This window comes from Nycticebus coucang, chromosome 7 (assembly GCF_027406575.1).
Source record: "Nycticebus coucang isolate mNycCou1 chromosome 7, mNycCou1.pri, whole genome shotgun sequence".
Classification (NCBI taxonomy): domain Eukaryota; kingdom Metazoa; phylum Chordata; class Mammalia; order Primates; family Lorisidae; genus Nycticebus; species Nycticebus coucang.
In genome coordinates this window covers 78384714-78407863 of record NC_069786.1, presented here as the reverse complement: position 1 = coordinate 78407863, position 23150 = coordinate 78384714, and the positions used below count along the sequence as shown (strand labels likewise).

At 36.3% G+C, this 23150-nt stretch overlaps 1 protein-coding gene across 1 annotated transcript in view; it reads right to left on the bottom strand.

Moving 5' to 3' along the window:
- ITGA4 (integrin subunit alpha 4) overlaps positions 1-23150 on the bottom strand; it is an 89276-nt gene that overhangs the window by 6662 nt on the left and 59464 nt on the right. Inside the window, exons 16-22 of the mRNA XM_053597701.1 lie at positions 20882-21031; positions 20301-20377; positions 9028-9178; positions 3841-3936; positions 3140-3219; positions 2684-2773; positions 906-996 (exon numbers count right to left, since the gene is read on the bottom strand). Coding sequence (XP_053453676.1) covers positions 906-996; positions 2684-2773; positions 3140-3219; positions 3841-3936; positions 9028-9178; positions 20301-20377; positions 20882-21031 — 735 coding nt within the window. The remainder of the gene's footprint in view (positions 1-905; positions 997-2683; positions 2774-3139; positions 3220-3840; positions 3937-9027; positions 9179-20300; positions 20378-20881; positions 21032-23150) is intronic.

Genomic DNA, 23150 nt, shown 5'->3' with positions numbered 1-23150 from the left:
TATTTTATCAAATCCACATTGAGTTCTGATTAGAACATTCTTGTGACTTAAAAATGCAAGAGTATATTTTTCTAACATGTTATATACTAGTGTAACAAAGACTCGTGTTTATATACAATCATTAGGACATTTTTTTTTTCTCCACAAATCTGAGGCAGGGTCCAGAAATTTGGATTTTAGATAGGTACCCCAAGTAATTCTAATACACATTTTGAAAAGCACTGTCTTAGAAAATATAATAATACCTAATCACAGTCTATAGATTGTTATAGAACTAAATGTTTGGACAGTGCTTTGGGGTCAAAAATATTTTTGTGGAAATTATCTCTATTTTCTCATCATCAACATCTGTGACACAACAAATGTCTTAGATTTACATAAAAAAAGTCTTAAATTTAGCTTTAGCAGTCTACTAATGCTTCTGGATGTTAATACTCTTTACTTTTTAAAAAAGGTTTTCTTGTAATTGATAAAGCACATGCCACAGGTCAATGACCTTGAAAGGCTGACCAATTCAACCTTAAATGGAGAAAGTGGAGATAAAAGCTTATTTTACTTGGTAATGTGAGAGCTTCTATAAAGTTTGAACCAAGAAGAGACTTCACTGATTTGTACCCAAAGACTCCTTCTCCTTGCCTATCCTATTTTCTGCATGCATTTTTGGCAAATTCAGTTCATCTTTTATCTTTGTCTATTTCAAGTATAAACTCTATTTCAGCGTGCTCTTTCCCAACTGTGCTGTAAGGAGATACAGGCTTGCATACCAGGGACAAGGCCTGGAGAGGCAGGAGTGTCAGGGCTGCAGCCCCTTACAGCCAGCTGTGGTATATGCTCTCCCCCGGAGCAATATATCAGTAACATCTTTTCAGGTTTTGACAAATATCAACACAACTATGTTTTCTTACATGGAAAGTGAGGTTAATTTTCTCTGCCATGCACGTTTCAGGCTCATTTTCATCATTTGATCCATACACAAATGAAGTTGGGCTTACAAACCTGATAGAAACAAATTCAAATGTAATTAGCTATCTTTTTCAACAAGGTATTATAAATGGTCTTTCTCTGTAGATTGGATTATAGTACATTCGCAAGGCATGAAGAAATACTTTTGGTATTGGGATCAGATGTGAGTTTTATTGAAAAAGTAATGAAATTAGTAGTCTGTGTGTTCTGACCTCGGTGACAACACCTGTTCTCAGCAGTAGCCTTTCCTTGCCTTGCTGTACCTGGTTCATTCACTGACATGCCTTCTCCTTCAGCCCTTAAATGATTCATACAAATTTGGCAATTATGAGATAAATCCTTAGCTTTTCCCTAGGGCCCTTATAACTCAATCTGTGTTACCTGCTTTTGAGTTATTCACATCCCACAATTCCTGCTGCCTATTTGTAATAAATCCCAAGTTTGAGGAATAATTCAAACACTGATACGATAAATTTTTTGTTAGAATAAAAGGCTGTCACCTTTTTTATAACCTGTAAATTAGACATATTTTACCCACAATAAACTTTAAGAAATATGTTCCTAGGGATATCCGTATGACAGAAGTTGCTCATACTGTATAATTAGTATTTGGTAATAAAAAATTACAAATAGTCAAATGGTATAAATTTAAGTAATTTAACAGTTACAAAGAATTCCTTGTCCAAACTTATCATGAGAAAATCAAGGAGGGGAGGCAAGATAAACACTCAAAACCAGGAAACGTACAGTCAACTTTTATTCACTTAACTATGGTTCTCTTGGCCCTAATCCCCTGTGAATGGCTCCCAGCGCCCCCCCCCAACCATTTGTTTTATCACAAACTTGACCACTCAGTTCCATTAGTTTCAGATACTAACATTTGATGTTTATATAACTGTATACCACCTATATGGGTGATGAAAATGGGAGATGGCTTCTATTTAGAGCAACAAAAGCTCATTTGTATTTGTTTTGTATCTCATATCTTCTGTTGCTTTTAAAAATGTTGCTTTAAACAAAGACTAATGTGAACCACTTCCAGTGAATTCACGGTAGGTTTACTTAAGCCCCCTTTTATTCTTTCTCCACACATGCCCTCCTTTTGTTAGAGGAGGGTCCACTCAATCACTAAGTCATGGAGAAGCAATGAATGCTGGCCCCAGAGCAGTGGTTCAGGAACTCAGTCATCTCATAAATAAAAAGAACGGACAACGTACTCTGTGAAGCCAGCTCCCTCACACAACCCATTTGTGGCTTCTGGAGGGTGGTGATTTGGTTAAATGGACTCTGTGAAGCCAGCTCCCTCATGCAATCTATTTGTGGCTTCTGGAGGGTGGTGATTTGGTTAAGCTCATGTTTCTTTGAACTTCACACTTGCCATGGAGATTGTGTATGATAATGAGAACTACACACTGCCTAAATTCTGATGCATGCAGATTGCATAACATACAAATGAAAGGCTGAGCATGACCTGCTAGGAGATTGTTGATGCCCTTCCAGTAAAAAACCTCCAGCTGGGCACTAACTCGATGTAGTGTCAGTAATGATGATAGGGTAGATTAAAATAATGAATAGGTAAGCAGGGACTGCAACACTGAATTGACTGTTAAGAAATAGAAACAGTGTAGAATTTTTAAATATGGTTTTGTCACTAATATCAGAAGCAGTGGAATTGAAAATTAGCTCTAAACTTTCCAGGCAGGCCTCTGTGTCTACTTACCCATGAACATTAAGGATTACCTCATACTTCAGAGGTATTGCTACAGTCACTTTGTTATGTTTCAGATTGTCCATTTCCCCTTCATTTATACTATAAACACAAATAGAAACACCCTATTAGAATCAATCAAGCACAAAAATCATCTTCAAAAATAACTAATTGCATATTAGGTGTGTACCTAATATGCTAACACTTTGGAGGGAGTAGTGATAAAAGAAGATGTGGTAAGAAGTTTTTAGGACAAGGTTGGCAGAAGTTTGCCCTCATTATTTAAACAGTGGTCATTCACTTCTAATGCTAGATAGAGGGTTTTGTTTGGTTGGTCTTTGATTTTTTAAAAGATCATGGAAGAGAAGGTTTCTCCTACAATTAATAGAATGCAGCTTCATGGTTCTCCCAAGGTCCTCTCTCAAAATATCTCCTCCAGTACAATTATTTTTTCACAATAAAACATACCAGTTGGCAAGCACTGTGATGTTGAGGTCCTCTTCTGCTCTGCTGAGTGAGCTCACATCTAGGAGAAAGCTAATATCTATCTGTAAAACAGAGAAGAAGAGCCTATGACAAAAACACCCTAAAACACATTTTTACAATCTGAATTTTAATTGTTGTTAATAGCTATATGTTCTATGGTATATGGACTTAAAACTATTCTAAAGGCATAGGCTACTCTGATTGGCCGTGAGACCCAGGGACATTGTTGGGTTTGTGCCAATTTTAAAGTATAAGCATTTCCACAAGAACGTTCAGAGACAAAGCCTATTCTGAATGTGAAGACAGGCAGGTCAGGACTGACAAAATTAGAAATGCTTTAACAACTCGAGGGAGCACTCTTGCCAAAAAACACCTTTTTGTATAGCAGAGGTAACATGCCTGGCAGACAGGCCCTCCTGGGGTAGGGTGAGGAGGGAAGCAGAATTCTGATTGACACATTCATGCGCCCATCTCAATGAAAACATGCCCCCCTTGGATTTCAACAGAGAACATTGCCAAGGATATAAACATAAACCTCAAAGATTCTAAGCCAAGTCTTATTTCCTTATGTAGCTACCCACTTTATGTTAAAAATATTATTTATTTGTATGCAGCATAAGGAGAGGGGAAAATGAAAAATAATCCATGTTAATAAACAAAACCCGAAAATTCTATGAGCTTACCCTTGAGAGGTGATCTACATATATATAACCAATGCTGCAGTCAAGTTTTACTATGCCAGAGTGGTCTGAGACTTCACAGTTTATTTGTTTCTCTTCCTAAAGGGAAAAATATGATAACTGGTTTGGGTAAGAAGGGAATAAAAGGTATATAACATATATTTAAGGACAGTTTTGAAAATAATATCTCAGAAGTATTGGCTTTCCTAGAAAATTATTTTGGATATGTTTTGAGGGGAGATAAATAAGAAACAAATGATAAAAATATGTGTATATATAAAAGTATATCCTTTTTTTAAAGAAAAGAAAAAAATGTCTTTATTTGTAATACTCAAGTCACATTTGACTTCTCCATTTACAAGAGGTTCTCACTATGACTTGTATTCATCTTTTGTCATAGGTATATATTGAGTATTACAATATACACGTATATGCTGAAAGCCTGGAGACGGGCTTTGGCTTTCATTTTTTATTTATTTATTTATTTATTTATTTATTATTGTTGGGGATTCATTGAGGGTACAATAAGCCAGGTTACACTAATTTCATTTGTTAGGTAAAGTCCCTCTTGCAATCCTGTCTTGCCCCTAGAAGGTGTGACACACACCAAGGCCCCACCCCCTCTCTCCTTCCCTCTCTCTGCTCTTCCTTTCCTTATCCCTCCCTCCTTCTTTCTCTCTGTACTCTCCCTTTCCCCCACCCCCACCATGACCTTAATTGTCATTAATTGTCCTCACATCAAAATTGAGTACATAGGATTCATGCTTCTCCATTCTTGTGATGCTTTACTAAGAATAATGTCTTCCACTTCCATCCAGGTTAGTACAAATAGTATTCCATGGTGTACATATACCACAGCTTGTTAATCCATTCCTGGGTTGGTGCACATTTAGGCTGTTTCCACATTTTGGCGATTGTAAATTGAGCTGCAATAAACAGTCTAGTACAAGTGTCCTTATGATAAAAGGATTTTTTTCCTTCTGGGTAGATGCCCAGTAATGGGATTGCAGGATCAAATGGGAGGTCTAGCTTGAGTGCTTTGAGGTTTCTCCATACTTCCTTCCAGAAAGGTTGTACTAGTTTACAGTCCCACCAGCAGTGTAAAAGTGTTCCCTTCTCTCCACATCCACGCCAGCATCTGCAGTTTTGAGATTTTGTGATGTGGGCCATTCTCGCAGGGGTTAGATGGTATCTCAGGGTGGTTTTGATTTGCATTTCTCTTATATATAGGGATGATGAACATTTTTTAATATGTTTGTTAGCCATTCGTCTGTTTTCTTTAGAGAAGGTTCTATTCATGTCTCTTGCCCATTGATATATGGGATTGTTGGCTGTTTTTATGTGGATTAATTTGAGTTCTCAATAGATCCTAGTTATCAAGCTTTTGTCTGATTGAAAATATGCAAATATCCTTTCCCACTGTGTAGGTTGTCTCTTTGCTTTGGTTGTTGTCTCCCTGGCTGTACAGAAGCTTTTCAGTTTAATGAAGTCCCATTTGTTTATTTTTGTTATTGTTGCAATTGCCATGGCAGTCTTCTTCATGAAGTCTTTCCCTAGGCCAATATGTTCCAATGTTTTTCTTATGATTTCTTTGAGGATTTTTATTGTTTCATGCCTTAAACTTAAGTCCTTTATCCATATTGAATCAATTTTTGTGAGAGGGGAAAGGTGGGTCCAGTGTCAGTCTTTTACATGTGGATATCCAGTTCTCCCAACATCATTTATTCAATAGACAGTCTTTCCCCCAGGTATATTCTTATTTGGTTTATCAAAGATTAGGTGGTTGTAAGATGTTAGTTTCATTTCCTGGTTTTCTATTCAATTCCAAGTGTCTAAGTCTCTTATTTTTGTGCCAGTATCATGCTATCTTGACCACTATGGCTTTGTAGTACAGCCTAAGATCTGGTATGGTGATGCCCCCGGCTTTATTTTTATTACTAAGAATTGCCTTAGCTATATGGGTTTTTTCTTGTTCCATACAAAACGCAGAAATATTTTTTCCAAGTCTTGAAACTATGATGTTGGTATTTTAATAGGAATGGCATTGAATAGGTAGATTGCTTTGGGAAGTATAGACATTTTAACAATGTTGATTCTTCCAATCCACAAGCATGATATTTTCTTCCATTTGTTCATATCCTCTGCTAATTCCTTTCTGAGGATTTCATAATTTTCTTTATAGAGGTCCTTCACTTCCTTCATTAGGTATATTCCTAGGTATTTCATTTTCTTTGAAACTATGGTGAAGGGAGTTGTGTCCTTAATTAGCTTCTCATCTTCACTGTTATTGGCATATACAAAGGCTACTGACTTGTGGGCATTGATTTTATATCCTAAAACATTACTGTATTTTTTGATGACTTCTAAGGAGTCTTGCGGTTGAGTCTTCGGGATTCTCTAAGTATGAGATCATGTCGTCAGCAAAGAGGGAGAGTTTGACCTCCTCTGCTCCCATTTGCATTCCCTTTATTTCCTTGTCTTGCTGAATTGTATTGGCTAGAACTTCCAGAACCATGTTGAATAGTAAAGGTGACAGAGGACAACCTTGTCTGGTTCCAGTTCTAAGAGGAAAAGCTTTCAGTTTTACTCCATTCAGTAAAATATTAGCTGTGGGTTTGTCATAGATAGCTTCAATCAGTTTTAGAAATGTGCCACCTACGCCTATACTCTTCAGTGTTCTAATTAGAAAAGGATGCTGGATTTTATCAAATGCTTTCTCTGCATCTATTGAGAGGATCATATGATCTTTATTTTTGCCTCTGTTAATATGGTGGATAATGTTTATGGACTTGCATATGTTAAACCAGCCTTGCATCTCTGGGATGAAACCTACTTGATCATGATGAATGACTTTTTTGATGATAAGCTGTAATCTATTGGCTAGGATTTTGTTGAGAATTTTTGCATCTATATTCATGAGTGAAATTGGTCTGAAATTCTCCTTTTTGTTTGGGTCTTTTCCTGGTTTTGGTATCAGGGTGATGTTTGTTTCATAGAACGTGTTGGGGAAGAGTCCTTCTTCCTTGATTTTTTGGAATAATTTCTGCAGTACAAGAATAAGCTCTTCCTTGAAGGTTTGATAGAATTCGGATGTGAAGCCATCTGGACCAGGGCATTTTTTGGTTGGAAGATTTTTTATTGTTTCTTTGATCTCAGTGCTTGAAATTGGTCTGTTCAGGAGCTCTATTTCTTCCTGGCTAAGTCTAGGGAGAGGGTGTGATTCCAAATATTGATCCATTTCCTTCACATTGTCAAATTTATGTGCATAGAGTTTCTGGTAGTATTCAGAGATGATCTCTTGTATCTCTATGGGATCAGTTGTTATTTCTCCTTTATCATTTCTGATTGAGGTTACTAGAGATTTTACTTTTCTATTCCTCATTAGTCTGGTCAATGGTTTATCTATTTTATTCATTTTTTTCAAAAAACCAACTCCTCGTATCATTAATTTTCTGAACGATTCTTTTGTTTTCAATTTCATTGATCTCTGATTTGATTTTGGAAATTTCTTTTCTTCTACTGGGTTAAGGCTTAGATTGTTCTTCTTTTTCTAATTCCATAAGATGGCTTGTGAGTTTGTTGATGCGTTCTCTTTCTGTTTTTCGAATGTAGGCATCTAAAGCGATAAATTTTCCTCTTAAAACTGCTTTTGCATTATCCCACAGGTTTTGGTAGCTTGTGTCTTCATTGTTGTTATGCTCAAGGAAGTTAATGATTTCATGTTTTATTTCTTCCTGCACCCATCTTTATTCAACAGAAGGTTGTTTAATTTCCATGCCTTTGTGTGAACGTTTTTGTTAGAGTTGAGTTCCACCTTTGGTGCCTTATGGTCTGAGAAGATACAAGGTAACATTTCAATTCTTTTGATTCTGTTGATATTTGTGTCCCAGGATATGATCAATTTTGGAGAACGTTTCATGGGGTGATGAGAAGAATGTATATTCTTTATCTTTGGGATGGAGCATTCGATATGTATCTATCGAGGGCAGTTGTTCTAGGGTCTCATGTAAATCTCTTATATCTTTGTTTAATTTCTGTTTAGAGGATCTGTCCAGCTCTGTAAGAGGAGTATTAAAGTCCCCTGTTATTATAGTATTATCGGATATCATATTGCTCAGACTGAGGTCTGCTTCAAGAATCTGGGAGCATTTAAATTGGGTGCATAAATACTTAGAATTGAAACGTCTTCTTGTTGCATTTTTCCCTTGACCAATATAAAGTGACCATCCACAGAATTCCTGGACTTGTAGTTTTCATTACTCTTGGTATACTTCCTATTTAATTTGAGGTCTACTGTCTTGAAATATCATGAGTCAAGGGATCTGTAAAGTCCACCTTTCGATGGTCCTCTTTGGTATGTTAGAATGTGTTTAAAGTAGTTTATAATAATAGCTTCAATTGTAATTACACCTATTACAGATGTACAAAGTATATCCCCAAATAGCTGAGTTTCCCATCTTACTTTTGCAAACAGGCTCATAGTGCTTTGGGGTAACAGAAAATTGAGAGAGATCAAAGCCTCTCTCAAATACTCTTGGTATGAAGGGATGACCTCTGGATAAAAGACAGGTAAATTTCCTAAAGATAAAGGAATATAAAAGGAGAAAGTGACTGAGGCTTTTCTCTTTGAATCACAACCTTGTCACTATCTTGTGGCCAGATTTAAGTGTGTATGACAGGCACAGTGGTGAGAAGAACGCTCTGGACTTTTGTGGAAAAAGAGAAATGTGCCTAAGTGTAATACCAGGATTTTGGAATTTATCGAAGGCTATTGTTGGGGATCCTTTGGGAATAAGGCTGAGGGTGTGAACTTGAAGTGAAGGGCAGTAACTCTGGGAGCCCAGCATGGATGACCAATGTTACTGGGGTCTAAACCATAATTAAGAGATGCATCCTTACAACACCAGACATGCTTGGTGTAGCTCAGGGGGTGATGGTGCCCAGGCCGCTCCTAACTCCTCATGTTGGAAAGCAGCAGGCTGATGCCCTTTGCACTTACAATCCAAGGTACTTGCCATTCTGAGCAGCAGTGTGGAGGAAGGATCAAAATAACTACAAGACTGTGTGCCGAGTGTACAAATTATGTTCCAAACTGACGAAGTGAATTAAAACACTTACTTTAAAAAAACAAAAACAAAAACTAAGTAAAATACGAAACAGTATCATGCTATTGTAGCTCACAGTACTTACCAGGTCTAAAATTTTAATGAAGTAAAGACCTGTGGGTAGTGTGATGTGCAGAGTCGTGTCATATGCGTCATCTCCAGCGTTGAACAAGGATACATTTAACATTAATGTCTTCATACTCCCAACAGCAAGGTAGGTTTTATTTTCATGTGGCCTAAAAATTAAGTAACATTGGTTCTTGTTTAGAGAATAAAAATTCCATTTCTCTTCCTCTTTCCATGTATACAAAAATATATGTATATAATTTTTGCTGAACATGAGATATTAATTTGGAAAAATAATCCTGGGATAGCCCCCATGCATGCAGAAGTAAACACATATTAAAAAAGACTCTTAATTCCTGATGTTTTAGGTAAATTCATCACCTATCACCCAAGAAAAGTTTGATTTTTACATAGCTATAACTAAACTAGCCTTCCTTCTATTTTATTTCTTTGCTGCCTAAATTCTTGGTTCTGTAATTTTAACATTTTCCTCATTATTTCACAATGTTTTTGAAAGGCAAATAATTTTTTTCTTCTTCTTTTTCTTTCAAGACAGTGAACTACCTTCTGCCCAAACTAAAGGGAAAAAATTGAGGAACTAGGAGAAAAGAAGAATGAGCAAATAGAGGGACTGTGAGGTCAACGTGATTGAGGAGCAGGGAACTAGTCCTATGCCCACCAGCAAGTGGGTGGCATGAAAACCTATCAGACTAGAATTAATTTCTGAGGCAGCTGGTTACCCCCACCAATAGCAAGGGCAAATTAAAACCAGATTTGTAGAAATGCTTCCCCCTCCTGTATACTACCAAGTACAGATTGCTGCAAATCCAGACGTGTGTATGAGTTCAAGTCTTGGCACTGGCCATGGAGTGGATGTGTCAATCTTTTGTTTTGTTTTTCTTTTCTTTTCTTTCTTTTTCTTTTTCTTTTTTTTTTTTTTTTTTTTTTTTTTGAGACAGAGTCTTACTATGTCACTCTTGGTAGAGTGCTGTGGCATCATAGTTCACAGCAACCTCAAACTGTTGGGCTTAAATGATTCTCTTGCTTCAGCCTCCCATGTACCTGGGACTATAGGCGCCCACCACAATGCCTGGCTAATCACTTAGTGTTTCTAAACCTTGGTTACCCTATCTATTCTAATAGCATAGTTACTATTTAGTGAAGATTCAGGTCATGCACACTCTATGAAATCTTTAGAATATTTTAGATAGGAAGAATTTGAGGCTTATGGAAATATTCAAAGCCCACAGCTGGTATGTTCTGAAACATCAAGGTAATTGCAAATTTCTATAGAATTCATTCTCCTTCCCACTGAGAGGGTTAGAATAGCTAAATACTAAGGAAAACTTTCAGTTACAGCATGTCATAATTTTATAAACTTTCCCCAAATACAGTTCATAGATATCTAGTAACTTAAAATTTAGAAAAATTAGTTCAAACTAGAAGAGGATGTAACCCAAAGCATAGCAAATGAAAAGACAGTCATAACAACAAAAAGGTAAATATTCACCTAGCACTGTAGAATTTGGAAAACTTCTTCAGTAAAGTTTAAATTACATCATTCAAATAGACATCATTTATATAGAAGATCAGTGTTTAAATAAACATACGGTGAACATTGAATAGTTACTTGGGAATTGATTAAAGACAAAGAACATGTCTTTAAACTCTTCAAAGGACAGAGTTTAAGAACATATTTCCAAATTTCTGCTTTTAAGCATTAAGACATATAAATGATTGACAACAAATGAATGTTTCTGTGCAATAAATAAGGTACTATGTTCACTGTTCCCAATAACCAAAATAGTTAAAACACACTTTATTCTCTCCTACAACCAACAGTGAAAGCAGCATTCCCCAGCCTTTTTGGCACAGGGACTTGTTTCATGGAAAATAATTTTTCCACCTTCTGGGGTGTGGGGGATGGTTTTGATGCATCTGTAGGCAATTGATTATGGTCTCTGTGCAGTCAAACCTCTCTGCTAATGATAATCTATGTCTACAGCTGCTCCCCAGGGCTAAGCCTCACCACCTCAGATCATCAGACATTAGATTCTCATAGGAAGTATACAGCCTGGGTCCCTCACATGTGCAGTTTACAGTAGGGTCCATCCTCCTATGAGAATCAAATCCTCCTGCTGATCTGACAAGAGGTGGAGCTCAGGCAGGGATGCAGGTGATGGGGAGCAGCATCAATACAGAGGAAGCTACACTCATTTCCTGGCTGCTCACCTAACAGGCCACAGACTGGAACCTGCTCATGGCCTGGGGGTTGTGGATGGCAGGCCTAAAAGACAGATGTATAAATAAATGTTAAAAACATATTATAAACAAATACATGGAAAAGAGTTATGAATAAAGGTTTCTGGAAGATAAGGGAAGGGAAGCACTGTTGTCTGAAGGCAGTAAAGGAATGCACTCTTTGCTTTTCTATTTTTCTGTTCTTTTTGTGTTCATTTTGGTTGGCTGCTTCAAGGAAGATTTTAAAGAAGGTCTAAAAAATGTCATGATTAAACCTGAGTTAATTTGGTTTATACCCTTAATTGATTTCTCTGTCTCAGTCCTTTCCTCCAATCTAATCATCACAAAACCAGAGGGTCATTTTCAAGAAAGCAAATGAGAAGATAATGTTACATGTCTGTTTAGAGGACTCCAAGAGCTGCACCCTGCCTCACTTTCCACCACACAATTGCTATTATTTTTTATTTAGCCATATTCACCTACAAATGGGTGTCCAAACACACAAGATATTTTTGTACCCCTTCAAGCTCTCCCTCTGCCTATAATATCTCTCATGTAAATGGATAACTTGTAAAGCTGATCTTTGAACAACACACATTTGAACTGTGGGTCCACTCTCATGTGGATTTTTTTCAACAAAATATAGATTGAAGGATGACCAGCCTCTCTATATGAAGGGCTGACTTTTCATACTTGCAGGTACTGCAGAACTGACTGTGCCACTTGAGTCTGCACGGATTTTGGTGTATGTGAGAGGTCCTGGATTCAATCTCATACTGATACTAAGGGACAATCACACTTCTTTTCAAGATTCAGCTTAAACATGAATAATTATTGCATATCCTTCTAGCTGAAACTCATTGCTAACCACCTTCACCCCACACGGTTTTCTTCCTAATGAGAATAATGTGGTGGCTTCTTCCTATTCCAATGCACACTGGGCACCTCTATAACTCCATGGTTTCATGATGTGAAATCACTGTCTGGTTTCTCTCATGCCTAGACTAAATGCTCTTGGAGGGAAGATGTTGGATCATGATTGTCTGTTTTCTCAGAGCCTAAAAATACAGTGTTCAAAAAAATATGTGGGAGGGGCTGTATCAAACACCCTAGGAACATGTCAGAAAAACTAGGGAAATTATTACATAAGTTATCAACTGTTAATAGCTTACGGATTCATCAATATAAATTCTCTCAAATTATAACCGTATAGTCATGTTTATCTGTTCTATGATCGTATATAAATTCCAAATGTTTCATTAAAGTAAATATCTATCAGCATAACGTTATTCTGATCTGTATCCCACCCACACAAGCTAATGACCTATAAATTAATAGCATCATCCCATGACCTTGGCAAAACCAATACTAGGAAGGTGGTATGGCTTTTGAGAAATGTGAAATAACGTGTGTCAACTTCCATGTGCAAACAAGATTTCAATCATAGACGCTTTCTCCCACTTTGAAAACTCAATATAGATTTAAGAAACTAGTTAATTTACTATGCTTGTAAGTTATTCCCCTCTTAGTCTGATTGTTTTTAAATTTTAAACTTATCAAAGTATAATCCACTTAAAGAAAAGTGTATATATCTTAAATGTACAGTTCAATACAAATGAATATGCACATGAAACCAGCACTCAGATCAAGAAAGAAAAGATTACCATTATGGTAGAAAAACCCATTAGGCCCTCCTCCTTGCAGTGATTGCCTCTAACCACTGTATTTCTGATAGTAGGAAATAATTTTGCCCTGTTTTGTATTTTATAGACATGGGATCTTAGAGTATATTCTTTGAGTATCTATTCTTTCATGTGGCTTCATGTACTCAAAGTTTTGTTTTTGAGATTAATATATTTATAATTTTAATTGTAAAATGTTTATTCTCACTGTGTATACATTGTATTGTTTCAATATGCCACATTTATCCATGAGAATTTTGGCACTTTCCAGTTTGGAACGATTATAGTCTTTTGGTGAACACATACATGGGATTCTCTAGTTATACATAACTGTCCATATCTATTTTTACCCTAGGAGCAGATTCTTCTTTATATATAAGCATATATACATATATATAATTTTAACCCATAATTAATTCTTTAAAATCTTTGAATCTTGACTTATTTTGGCAACCAGCTTAAGGTGTACTGACAAACTATATTGAAATAACAAAATAGACTATAAGCAACAATTTTAAAATAACAAAAAAACACCTGCAAAGTTGACATACAAAAAGCAAACATATCACACAGCAAAGGTAATGCCTGTAGGTTGAATTTGTGTCTGCCTGCTTCTATAAGTAAAGGTTTATTGGAGCACAGAGTAACGCTTTTGCATCACAGTGATAGAATTGAGTAGGTTGAGAGAATCTCTGTCCTGTAAAGGCTCAAATATTTCTACTATCTTTCCCTTCACAGAAAAAGGATGGGCTTCTGCTATAGAGCAATCTGATTGATGAGTATAATTAATTTCAAAAGAAACACATATTACTATATTTAATTAAAATCTCCCCTGTAATATTCTGACTATGATAGAGGCTTCAAAGAATGCAAGTATTCCCCCCACCCCAGAAACCACACAGATTTAGAGCCAATGGTCCCCTGGTCCTCAAAACTCCTTGGTAGTATTCCAGACATGAGGATGAAAGGAATAAAAAAACAACTCCTACCATCTCTAGGTTCTGATCATTGATTTGAGAAGTTGGACCTTGCTGGGAGAATGTATAATAAATAACAAAGCAATAATTCAAATCCCTGGCTATCATTTCAGGGTGCAAGAATTTGACTGAGTGACAGCATGCTATCCCAGAATTTGGGGAATGGCTGTGAGTTACTCATCCCTGTGCTGTAAACCTTTGGGGTAAGTAACTACACATATGGTTGGTAGCACTGTGTGAAGTGGAAATGAGGAGCCGTGTGGCAATGTGGCTGTCCTACATCCCCCCACCGTTCTGCAATCACGTTACAACTGAAGGAACCTAAGAGGTTCTAAAAGTAAACTTCAGTGTGACATTAAAGTTTAATTAAGACTTGTAGAAGAGCTGCCTAGAAATAGACGTTTATAAAATATTCTGGCTCATAACCAAAGCATTAGTCACTGAACACCTTTGGGAAAGAAGTTGGCACTTGGACAAGCGACAGAAGGTGAAAGCAGAGCATAAACAGCTAGGTTCCAAGACAACAGCAAATTACAGGGAGACAGTGTTCACATTACAGCAGCTAGACTCCTGGTTTATTTTCCATTTTTAAGCTATTTTGCTACATTACCATAATTACAATGCTACTCTTTAAAAAAAAAATATATATATATATATACACACATACATCTTGCTGTACCTTGATTCATTAACAAGGTGCCATAGGAAAGATTTCCTATGTAATAAAGGACCAGGTGCACATCTGGAAGGGCGACAAGACGGAACCAGAGCTTTCCCCTGGACCCACAGTTCATTTTCATTAAAACATGCATAATGCAGACTTGAAATTTACAAAGCAGCCTAGAATTCATGTAACTTCAACAAATCAATGTACTGTGTGCATAAGGAATCAACATAGTAAGTTGAAGAGGAAAAAGAGAATAATGATGTATTATAGCACCAGGCTCTGTGTTCTTTCTGAGTGAATGATAGAATTTTATTTTGCAAAAAATGTTTTCCAAATCTTAGCATAAAGAATGCACTTTGCCTCGATAAAATGAATTAGGACTTTGCAGCTAACTTCTTTTTAATCAAGATGCTAGGACAAAATATAATGTAAACTGATACCATACTGTGTTGTGTCAAGATACACAACTCATTTATTTGACAAAAGAATAGCCTGTAGCAAGCAGCTTACAGGCCCAAATAAAATCGTATCCTTCCTTTTTCTTCACGACTGACTTCAAGAAAGAGAAAATACTGAAAAATTATTGCCTATTGGAATAGATAGGTTACCTGACATTTAAGTAGATTTTTATTGAATAAAGGCCAATTCATTGAGGTCAAGGGGAGAACAGCAGAAAAACTTGAACTACAAGATTGAACTAGCATGTTTTAGAATATGAAGCATATAATTCACCCTCCTCAAACTTAATGAAGTCATTAAGGCATAACATTCCTACCATCTCCATTTTAAAAATGGATGATTTCATTAAACTAGCTCTTTCTGTGGTTAACGGCAGAGTGGCAGGTGTTGCTCATTGCTCACTGCCTACCCCAACTGTGATTTCCCTTTTTAGTTGCTGACAGAACCCCAGACTATTAAGGTAGGAGGCAGCATTGCCTTGATATTGTCTCTAGTTCAGCTTCAGGGAATGGCTCATGATTGATCTAATCATGATCATGATGACTCCATTCTCCTTTAGCCAAGACAGATTTGGGAGAAAGCATGGGACACAAATCTGGTTAATCAGAATAAATCTGGTAAGGTACTCCCTTTCCCAAAAAGGCACCCTCAAGAAAACAAAGCACTTTTGCTCTTTTCCCTTTTATCTTACTTACAACTTCGGTGCTGCTGCAGCCATATTGTAAGCATGAGAAAAACACCAAGAGAACTAGGAAGATAACAATCAGGGTCCAATCTTGGGGAGCTTCTCACCAAACCTGTGAATAGAATATCTCCTACCTCCAGATAGCTTGTTATGCAAAATAATTAGATGACTTTATGATTGTTTACATCTTTATATTAGTATCCTATAACTTGCAGTTAGATACAAAAACAGTGACTCAGGGAAAGCCTGTTTTACAATCCTGGGAAGCATGACTGAGCCGTATAAGAGAAGTAGTGTAGTATTGTTTACGTCAGTAATCCCTGTGATGGATTTGACTTCTAACTGCCTATTTGATGGGTAATAATTACATTAGTAATTTCGAGGAAGTAATGTTTGTTCATCGTTATCTTGCCCTGGAAATCCATTTGTATGTAGTTTACGGTCATGAGAATTGAAACTTACAGGAGGAAGCCTCAACTTAATGAAAAGAAGAGACGAAGTACATAAGCACCGTTTAGCATGCTGTTGGCAGTTTATTATTGTGGTCTTCAGAAACTCATGTTCTTTGCTGAGTAAATACATTTACCTAAAACAGGTTTATAGCTCTGGGGCACATAAATACCATTAGTGCCAGCAGAGTTATAGCTGGGAGAATGCAAGGAACATATGGTTACAATTTGCCTACTGTTTCTGAGAAGGGAGAAAGGACACCTCTGCAGGAGAGGCATATTTTTGTCTGATAGAATATAATTTATTAAAAATGCAAAGCACTTTTTCAGAAGCATTCACTGTGGATCTAAGAAATTCATTAGAAGAGTTTTCATTTAAAAGTTTCCCAAGTCATCATTTGCTTAATAGAGATACATAGCCTGTAACTTTCCTAATTGATACGAAAGGTACGGGGCCCACTACTTAACACGGCATTCATGTCCCTGCAAACCTCGTAAGGCTGCAAATTACTGAGCCAGTCACAGCCAGCTGTGTTCTCAGAACATAAAGTACATACGCAGAATGTTTAGAATTTGCAATATTTCGTTTCATTTTAAAAATATTTCATTTAAAAATTTATCAAGCTCTATAAATATTCCAGACATAATATATCAAAAATAATATTAGCTTTTATTGAAGCTCCCTGTGAATCAGGCTTTGAACCATGCACTTGCTTTATTGCATCTTATCTTTAAAATGAACTAAAAGAGTGTGTACAATTCATATCCACCTAAAAATGAGAAAAGAGGTTTGGAGAGGCTAAAAAGCTTTTCTGAAAAGGTTAGCCAGCTAACAAAATAGTATATACGGGACTGGATGCAGGCAAATTTGACTTCAGATCTGCACCCTGACATTGGTTCTTAGGTTTCAGTGTGATCAGAATTTGAACCCTATTAATTGTGAAGATTTCTGGCCTGCTCCACATCAATTCTGATTTGTATGGTCCGGATCTTAGGACCTTGTGTCTCTTTCAAGCTTTCCAAGTGATTCTCATGGTGTTGGCTGGAAGAGCACGCTTTGAGAAACACCTCCTTACACTCCGGTGACTGCCATTTAAAATCATAATGAGCTTGATCACTATGAGAAATATTACCATTTAAAAGTAAAAATACAATGTAGATAATTTTTTGTGATATATAGTGGAGACAAATGACTAATTCAAATTAATAATTTCATATCTTAATTCAATAAGATACATCTTTATCCTTCAGGAAAAAAGCCCTCTCAGTTATATTTCCCCTATAAATTTCAATGACCCATCTTCTCATATACTCAGGGGATTGTAATTAGAGATGACAAAGGTAACGGCAGGAATGCCTGATTTAAGAAAATGGAAACATGACTTATTTGTGGCTTAGAAAAGCTGTGCCTCACACAATTCTTTTTATTGAAGATTTACATGAGGGCCAAAGCACCAAGAAGACCAAGCATTTTAGGAAGAAAATAAGTACATAAATGGGAAGATTATAAGTTATTCAACTAACAAATCAACAAAGCACCTTGCAACATGCTGGGGCACAGTTTGCAGTCACTGTGTTTAGATTATCTGAGCAGTCAGTCTGAATAATTTAAGTACAAAGTCCACTTATCAATCAAATGTTAGGGCTTGTTGGCTCTTGACTATGAAATCTCAAGGCTGTCCTGGCATTACGTTAAGTAAAAATAATTTATTCTCTGCTATACATGATTAAACTCCAGTAGAGTACTCAACCCTGTTTATCAACCTTTTTACTTATTTCTAGTTGACTCCCTGTTCCTTTTATCACAATAGCTATTCTGAATCTTTTCTCATTCCTTTCAAGCTCCCAAACCCATCTTCAAAACCCTCATTTACCAGAAATGAACTTGATTTCCATCATAGCCATCCATGAATTCTGTACATTTTCCTTCTGTCCACACTGACATTTCTTAATAATGTCAAGCATCTTTTTCACAGCTTTTTAGTCTAAGGAGAATCTTAACTTCTTTCTAAGGCTAACTCCTCCATCCGTAGGTCTGATCCCATGTGGGACCTTGTTCCACTCTCAGCAAACCTCTGTTTGTCGACTACAGCATTCCAGGCGCTCTGTTAGGTTCTGGGAACACAAGGATGAAAAGGCAGGAACCTGCCCTGCAGCAGCGTCTGGGACAGTGTGAAGGCAGACGGGACAGAATAGAGAGCACAGCGCCGTGAGACCAGCAGGACTCAAGTTACGCGGCTGGAGACAAGAGATTCTGAGTGTCTGGTTTCGAGCCATAGTGATAGAGAAGTGCTATGGATAAGAAATATATTTAGGTGATAGTACTAGAGAACTTAAATCTGAATGTTAGGGGAGAGAGAGAGACTGAGAGAGAAGATTGCAGGTCGAGCCCCAGGTTTCTGGCCTTGGTAACCTACTAATGGTTGTGACATTCCTGGATAGTGACTTAGGCGGATTGAATGTATGGGGCACCCAGGAGGACATGTCTAATAGAAACTGGATACATGGGTAGGATCAGCTGTGGGGGCATGCCAGACGAAGGCGAAAACACAGAAAGGGCTCAGGGATGCCAGAATTCATGGTCCACCAAAGACGACTAAGGAGGAAGGACTAAAGAAGTAGAAGAATGGGAGTAGGATGGCACTGTGGAAATTAAAGACGCGCAGAAGGGAAAGGGAACAGCTGTCAAACGTTCTGAGGAGATTTCAAGCAGGGACAGAAAGCACAGCCTGGGAATTAAATTGAAGGTTTATCTCTCCAATTTATTCTTTTCCCTGCTTCTGACCCTGGCAATTAATGTCTCTTCATGATTAAATTTGATAAATACACAAAAATTCTTCAGTTGAACCCACTTGTTCCCAGTGCTCTCCTTTCCTTAGTCACTGGCCCTGTCACTTGCCTGCTCTTGCACGGGGAGTTCCGTCTGACGTTTGCCAATGACGCCCTTTACTTCTCCCACCAGCCACGTTTTACCCACCAGCTCCGATGATCTTCCTTTTGCCATGACACTGTCTAATCTCTCTATAAATTTTACAATACTAAATACTCCCTTTTAATATTCTCCTCTGGCCATTTTCCCATGGACTTAGTTCTCATTTTTGTTCTCTGTAGATACTTTTTCAGTCTCTTACAGGGATTCCCTATTTCTTTTAAGCTTATAAATTAAACAGTCCCTTAAGATTTGATCGTTGGCATTTCTGCCTTTGAAATTTGTACTTCCAGCCCCCTGGGCAATCTCACAAGTCACGAATGCTGGAAGAACTTCGAATGTAACCCTGCACTCAATTTGCAACATGCCCCCAATTAACCTTGCTTCCTTTATATCTCAATTCCCTCTAAGCAGTTTCCCATTTCCCTGTCCGTTTTTCCCCTCCTTCACTTCCCGTATATCACAATCATCCCTCACCCTGCACTGTGGACTCTCTTTCTCTCTGGCCCTCATTTTTCCTATCTTCTTTCCAATATGCCAAAAAAAAAAATTTCATATAGTGATCTAGACATGATACAAAATTGCAATGGTTTATTCCCATCATAAAATGACAACAGTAAAACACGTGTCTCGCTCTCACTATGCGAGCTGCTATTCTAAGCACATCAGATATATCTTCCTTTTACTCTGTTTCCCCTTCTAAGAATTTAGAAGAGCAAGATAGTTTATTCCCCTTTCAAATCTGTCATATGTGGATTGTTTTATATATCAGTCTGAAGGATTTAACCAGTTTTCTGCAATAAAAAACTAAGCATTGTGACGTGAAAGCTCATTTTGCCACCAAAACTCTATTAACAAGCACTTACAAATGTCTAAAACATAACTACAATTACAATAATGATTACCCAAGGCATAATTAAACCCTGAAATATCTTCTGAGTTATCAATAAAAGATCAAAACATGCTTCATAAAGCCTTGGTATTCACATACTCTTATTCCATGAAAAGTGGTAATCCGGGAATGTGTACTTACTGTGAAGGATGGCTAGATCATTTAATCTCTCAGCAGAGTATTATTCCTTTTCAGTTTTTTAAATGCTGCTGATTCTCAGGGCCCAGTTCTTAGTTCTTTTCTCTTTGTAACCCATATGTACACAGGCATTACCCCTCTTAAATGAATCACACAGAATATACTATACTTACTTCAAAAATCCAATCTTTGCAGAAACCTGTAAATCAGCAGAACAATTTTCATGGGCACAAAACCTTGCAAATTTTATCTGGAAATAAAATATGACAATATTTTTCCTTTAGTTCAATCAGTAGCTATACTTCTATATATTTTAAAGAATAACATACCTCTAGTACATGACAAAAATGAAATTCATACATCAACTTGATAACCTATTTTATCCCTTTAACATGTTTAATTTGAGAATTAGTCATCAGAGTTCAAATGATAAATAACCGTAGGATTAAAGGAACTAAATTATTTCAACAGGTAAAATTTAGAGCCCTGATTTGGTATTTATATACATAAAAACTAAATTGCAACTAAATATATATTTTAAAATATTCAGCCCAATGTGCTAAAGAGAATGTAAAACATAGAAAATGGGAAACAAGACATGCATAAATAAACATGCATGTTAAAAAATAACCTATTCATAAAAAATGTCAAGAGAATTCAGATATATTTCATTTCTTCAGAAGTATTCTATATTTCTAAAAAATGGTTTAGTTATATGTCATATAATATTTTGTATAAAGGAAAATATTCCTACTGTTTTCTTAATTATGTCTTTTTCTTTCTTCTGCTGAAGAATTGGCTGAAGTGGTGGGAATTCCTCTGTGCTGCGTTTACTGATGACGTGATGCCCAAGGTGGTAAGCGGCTTCAATCTCAATTGGAGTGAGGATGTCTCGCACATCTTTCTATGGAAATTAAAAACCATATGAATTAATAATAAAAGCAGGAATGTGAATGTAAAAATAATAGCAGGAATGTGAATGTAACACATGGAATCCAAAGCAAATACTTACCTTTAATCTAAACCGTTAAAAAATTGAAATGTGAAGATTATTTTCACATTACAAAAGCATTTATATTTCTTATGAAAAACAACAAAAGGAGTATAAAAAATGAAAAGCTATCGCCATCCAATTATAGTTTCAAGGATCTACATTTGGGCATACTTCCTTCCATGCTATTTTCTACACATTTTTTTAATAACTTGACATTATAACATAAGCATTTTTCATTATAACCTTTTTATAAATCATGACAAAGTGCTCATAAATATTTCATTTAGCATTATAATAAATTTATATAAAAATCACCTGTTTCTGTCAATTTAATGAAGTTTTCTTTTTATATCTCTCCGTAATATTTTGGTTTAATTTGATTCATTTGACTCCATCTTTATTGTGAAACGTCCTTTTTTATTCTTTGTTACTCCTCATAGACCTTTGGCCATTATACAGTAGGCCCTCCATAGTTGACCATTTCCTTAAGTTGACCTAATTTTCATAGACAGGACACACACCACATGTATGTGTCAGTACATCAGACCTAGTTCCTTATGTTAACCACTTCTGTATGTTGACCACTTTGTTACAGCCCCTCGGTGGTCAACTTACAGAGGTTCTACTGTATTTCCTCACAAATTATGAATGATAATATGGGAAAGTTACTTGTTTTACATATTTAATTTTATATCCTAGCAATGTAATATTTTCTTATTAGTTGTTACAGCTTTTTAGGTTTATTATACTTTTATAACTCACACAGAAAGAACTCTCAGATTTATTTATCAACTACACAGGAATCATTACCCATGTAGAGTCTAGTCTGGTCTGTATGACATATTTTTTTAAACTTAATATCATTTTCTCTTATTCTTGTTATATGTGGTCCAAAAAAGTCTGAATAATCAGATTTTTGAGATTTATTATCCTCTGTTTCAAAATAACAGCTCTGGAATTTATTACAATGAATTTCCAACCTTTATTTCTACATTCAGACATTAATTTTCTCTTTAAAAAGTATTTTCTATGGACTTAAAAATGAATTTATCTTTTCATTTTATTATTTGATAGCCTTCTATTAAAATAGATTATATATTATCAAAATTATTTATCGTATACACAAACAATAAAATTATCAACACGAAATGACTCTGAAAACATCCGGCATTCTACTAAGCAAGCACTTCACTAGATAGTAAGTGTTCCTGACTCTCAAATCTCCATCAGTCCTTTCTGTATGTTTTGCATCTGTGGATTCAACCAAGTGTGAATTAAAAATATTTGGCAATAAAAAGCAAATAGTAACATCTGCACTGGACATGTACAGTTTTTTTCATTATTATTCCCTAAAAACACTACAGCATTACAAACACTTACATAGCATTTACATTTTATTAGTTTTATAAGTAATCTACAGATGCTCAATGCTTTTTTCTCTGCCACACATTGGAAGAATGGAGCTGCCTTGGTTCATACAGTGAAAACCACAAACACTAATGAAAGATGATTAGCAAAGAAAAAAAAATAGTGTTCATGAATACTTTTTCTGATATGCAACACCACAGATAAGCAAAAAAAGGTCCTCACAAAATCAGCACGGTGATTTACAGTATACAGGAGGATGTACATGGGTTATATGTAAATACTCTACCATTTTATATGAGGGACTTGAACAGCTTAGATTTTGGTGTCCTCAAGGCATCCTGGAACCAACCCCCAACGGATACTGAGGAATGGCTCTATATGAAGTCAGTTAAGATATGCAACAGAGCATCTCCGAGAAAGCACCTTTTTTGGCCTCTCCCTAGACAGAAATGTAATTTCCAAAGTGTACCGAACAAAATAGACTTCTTTTCCTCTTTGTCTAAGGGGGTAGGCTAATAAGATTTTACAAACAGATTAATCCAAGAAGATTTATAACAATTCAATAGATAATTAAATTACATGTAATAAGACATGTCAATGGCAAGTCTACAAAACAAGTACTTTAGGCACAACAAAACTAAACATGGAAATAATCTCACAA